The sequence below is a fragment of the Phragmites australis genome, chromosome 11 (assembly GCF_958298935.1).
Source record: "Phragmites australis chromosome 11, lpPhrAust1.1, whole genome shotgun sequence".
Lineage (NCBI taxonomy): Eukaryota > Viridiplantae > Streptophyta > Magnoliopsida > Poales > Poaceae > Phragmites > Phragmites australis.
Window position 1 is genome coordinate 14,701,053 of NC_084931.1, and position 5,080 is coordinate 14,706,132.

Here is a 5,080-nt window from a genome sequence, read left to right on the forward strand (position 1 = left end):
GGAAGGGGCAGCCCTGCATTATAACGGTCCGGAGCCGAAGACGGGGGCTGCCAGAAATAGCAACCGATGGCTTACTTTGCAAACGTCTACCTAGCCATGCATGTCTCCTGCGTGTCATTTTTTTTTCCGGTTTCTCGGAAGTGAGCACTCTAATGCCCAAATTATTATTTAGAGCTCTCGTATGCATGCAAAAAAGTCCTCGTAAAACGTTTATTAAGGACTCGTATATTGACATTATTTATGCTAACCAACTAAGGGGCTATTTGAAACGGATGACAGAAAGTAGAGGAATGGAGAAAAACGCACGAATGAGATAGGTGTGTAGTGACAAAAACAGATGATTAAAAAGTATAGAAAAGATGAAGAAGTGTTTGAAATGCAGGAATATATAACATATGAATCAGAATGTATGAGAGTGATATAAAGCCATTAGTGCTTAATGATAAATTAGTTAACGTCATTTTATTTCTGTTTTCGCCCTGTTGCACGTGGGACCCTTGGTCCATGAACTGGAACTCGACTCACCCATGGTCCACCGTACATCAAATCCAAGAGTTCGTTTGCTTAGATTAGCTCAGCACTATATTTTTTTTCACTATGTGAAAAATGATAAGAGTGATGGATCATAATAGTCATGGGTGACGGGTCCTGCATCCATCACTAATGATATGTAATAAGTCATGAGTAAGGATCCGTCACCAATAAGGTTATTGGTGACAGGGTCAAAACTTGACCCGTCACTTAGTAAGTTTATTGGTGATAGGTCACAACTTATGACTTGTTTGTGACCCGTCACTTATGATTGATATACGGTTTTTGCACTTTTTAGATGTGAAAAAGTCAAAAAAATATTTTTCACCCAAGCCAATTCAACTCAGGTCTATCACCACTCGCCACGTGTCTCTACCTATTTTTCAGGCTGTTTTTAGAATTTGCGTTTTGTGGGAATCAAACTCGTGACGGCCCCTCGCGTGCGTAGCTACCTAACTACCTCAACCTCGTGTGCGCCCTGAAGGAACTCGGATAAAAGATCGTTTTAACTATTTTGCCGAGGGTCATAAATGCTTTCGGTTAAATGGTCATAACTTTTACATACAGACTCCGATTTCAATATTTTTTTGACTCTATGGATATCTACAGAAAAAATTATATCCGTTTCTCTCCGACTTTGTTAGGTTCGGTGAATTTCTCGAGGCCTAAAATGGCTTGGAAGATTGAGTTCTCTCCTTTGAAAGTTTCTGCACCGTTTTCGGAACGAGTGTTTATGTCCATAGTCATTATCCCTTACATCAAACTTGAGTAGAAATGTACAATGATTTATATTCTAGTGCTTCTAAAGTAAGAAAAAATAAGAGAAAAATAAAATAAAAATATTTTTTTAATGTTTAGATCATTTTCTGTATTTCTGAATATCGTCATTAGTGATGGATCATAACTTACCTGTCACTTATGACAGTCCTATGAGACCCATCACCGTTGAGTTAGTCATTAATGACGAGTCAAAACTTGATCCGTCACCAATGACTAGTCTATAATGACTTGCGAGTGATGAGTCATCATTGGTGACGGGTTAAGTTTTCACCCGTCACCGATGACTGGCATTAGTGACGGGTCATAATTACGATCCGTCATTTTTAACATAAGTTACGAGTCATATTACGATCCGTCACTTATATAGTGTCTTTTTTTGTCTATTTTTCACGTAGTGATTTTCGATCTGCAACTGACATGTAGACCAAATTCTAATAAAGTTGTAGAAATAAAGGAAAACACATGGACTTTTCTTAATTTGCTCCATCCTTATCCTTCCCGTCCAGCGCCCAGCGCCCAGTTCCTATCGACACAATCGCATCGCTCCCCTTCCAATCGCTTTCCACCTCTCTTTCCATCGCCCTCATCCCGATCGATTAGGAGACGGTCGCCAGCCGTTAGCTGCTATTGGAGCATTACGGCGCACGGGGCTGCTCGGGAGAGAGCCGATGCTTTGTCGCGGCGCAGCTTCACACGGCCGCTACCTGGATGGCACCAATGGCGAAGGCTTTGAGCGAGGCGAGCAATGGCGAAGGCAACGCAAGTGCCGTACCACGACAAGATTAACATAGTGGTTAGGTCCTCCCTCGCGCTCCATTCGTAGGAAAGTTCTCCAAGAGATTCGAGTGGATGTTTCTTTTCCTGCGTTTTGTATAGGTGAGGAAGCCTTTCCTGTGGAAAGGAATTTGTCTTTCCTCCATTCCAAACATCAAACTCTGAAAATTTTCCACAGGAATGCATTCCTTAATTTGAAATTTCTTTGGAATTCCTCAAATCCAAACAGGGCCGTGTTAATGCAGTTTGCGATTGACAGTTCACGGCAAGCCCTTAATACACGGTCAGTAAAAGTGATTTAGGTATGCATACCATTTTCCTTTACATCAACACTATTTAAAAATTACATAAAACAAATATGAATGTAGCTCATTTATAAACCAAGTGTGGCTTTAGATATAAACAAAACTTCAGGTGTTAAGGGTGTAAAAGCACATGAATTTTTCTTAATAACTCAAATCCCCGGCGCCCTTTGAGCACGAATCACAACGATATCTTATGATTACAAATTAAATCGGGTCATGGAGCCCCCTAAAACACTTCGAGTGAGAGATCTTCCCGAAAACTAACTGCGCTCATCTTTGAAACCAAGAATATGATTCATAATCTATTTGAACTATCATGTTGCTTCGAGGAGATGAACAAATCATACCCAGATTGGATATATGGTAGCTTTGTTTTCTATGCGCGATGAGATCAGCAAATCAAGACTTATATTTCTTATACTTCAAATTTGCCTTCGTTTGCTACATGAAATCAATTAATTGGTAAACACTGCATCTGGTTAGCGATGATCCATTTGAATCATCGTATTTCTTACAAACAAAATGTCTCGCATGAAAACAAACAAAAACTATATTTTTGAAATTAATGGAGAGAAAAATGAAAAAAAAATACAAGCATTTATCTTCTTGTATTACAAACATATTAGTGGAACAAACCATATAACCAAGTGCAACAAGAAACCCTCGGCAGCAAACCAGGATAACTTGCTAGGGAATAGTGGCGCAATACAACACATTTTTCACTTGGCCGATTCAAATATGCTTATGTATATGGGTCTTGAATCAAGAGTCAGATGACCTTCATAGTTCATACCGGAAATCAAAAAGCTTTTCATCCAGACCACACAAATTTTGAAAACTAACAAACTCGGAAACCCCAAACAGCCAAATTGCCCATTTGCAGACGTACACAACAAGTATTCGTAAGAAAAGAAAGGCGTGTACAACAAGTCTATCTATGTACAGCACAATAATACCCATCATGGCCTTGATATCACATTACACGTCCGGCTGCTTTGTACGACTCACGTACGACCGGCGCCATCACGCGGTTCAACGAGGCAGTTGGGCTGAAGGAACTCGGAGGTTCACACGCCACAGAGATTTGTGCGGCACCAGTCGTACAAAGCCGTCGTACGTGAAGCCATTCCCTACCACACCATACAAAATTAGCAAAACTGACAATGCCAATTGGCAGACACACACTACAAGTCTATCTATCACCACGGAGAGTAGTTCAATTTTGACAAGAAAAATCCATTTTTTAACTAGACATCAGCAATTGTACCACCGGCCATCATGGCCTTGAACTCGTCGAAGTCCACGCGGCCGTCGCTGTCCCGGTCGGCGGCGGCTATCATGTCGCGCACGCGCGCCATGCACCCGGCCTCCGGCAGGCCCATCCGCGTCAGCACGGCCTGCAGCTCCGCCGCGGAGATGTAGCCGTCGCCGTCCTCGTCGAACACCCGGAACGCCTCCCGCATGTCGTCGTCGTCCTCGGCATCCTCATTACCGTGGCTGCCGGCGAGCTCCGCGTGGAGGGCCTCGAAGTCCGCGAACCGCAGACCCGGCATGCCGGGCGCGACGTAAGCCGCGACTACGGCATCAAGCGCGCTCGCTAGCGCCGGCGCCGGCGCTGGGGCCGGCACGCCAAGGTCGAGGCCGATCCGTCCGAGCGCGCCTGACAGCTCGGCCGGCGTGATGACGCCGTCGCCGTCGCGGTCGAACAGGTCGAACACGCGCCGAAGGCGCAGCGCGTCGAGCCGCTGCTGCCGGCCGCCGTCGCACGACCCGTGGCGCTGCTTCTGAGATGACAGCGGCCGAGCTGACACCGGACCAGCCTGCGGCGCGGACACAGGCAGTGGCGGAGGAGGCATCATGCGTGTGTGCACTCTACTTTTTCACGTGTGTACGGAACTTGTAAGGCTTCGAATGAAACGTCTTCTGTATGCTATATATAAAGGGAATGCATAGAGTAATTGGATATGCATGAGGTGAAGGAACGTACAAACGTACGTCATGTACAATTTAGAAATTTCTAGGTTGAGCTAATGTTAGATGATAAGGTCTGGTATCTATAATATTTATTGCAGTATTGATTGGCTTAACGATGAGAATTTAGTGATGAAGCTGATTCAAATGCTATTCGGTTTTGAATCGAAAAATAGAGTGCTCTATTATGAAAAACTGTGCGTGATCGGGAATATTCACGTGATCTGTGACCACAGTGATCTCCAACCACGGTGATCTCCGATCAGGTGATCTGTGACCACGATGATCACTGACCATGGTGATCTTCGACCACGGTGATCTCTGATTAGGTGGTCGAACCGAGCAGTGACGGGTCGAATTTGAGCACGTAATTGAACCGAGTAGTCGTTCTTCAAGCAGGTGACCAAACCGAGCAGGCGGTATGCGAGCAGGTATTCGAACCAAATAGGTAATTGAGTCCAAGAAGTCTAGACGGCACAATAAAAGGACACTCGTGTAGATACTTGGGAACTTACATGGTCGAGTAGGAAAGATATGCTAGTTATAGAAAGCTTAGATATCAGATGACATAGCTGAATCATATCTAAGTCTTGTTCAGTTTGAATTAGGAGTCCTGATTTTTTATGGTTGAGATGTGTCACCCTTTAAATATGAGAGGGTCATGGGTAATTGAGAATAACCAATCAATCGATCAAACAAACGCTTCTATTATTTTACGT

General features: G+C 44.0%; 1 protein-coding gene across 1 annotated transcript; it reads right to left on the reverse strand.

Moving 5' to 3' along the window:
* Positions 1 to 3,276: 3,276 nt before the first annotated feature.
* LOC133885205 (probable calcium-binding protein CML21) lies at positions 3,277 to 4,284 on the reverse strand. The gene has a single exon (XM_062324877.1). It carries the CDS (start codon positions 4,247 to 4,249, stop codon positions 3,638 to 3,640), a length of 612 nt encoding a protein of 203 aa, XP_062180861.1. The 5' UTR covers positions 4,250 to 4,284; the 3' UTR covers positions 3,277 to 3,637.
* Positions 4,285 to 5,080: the final 796 nt, after the last annotated feature.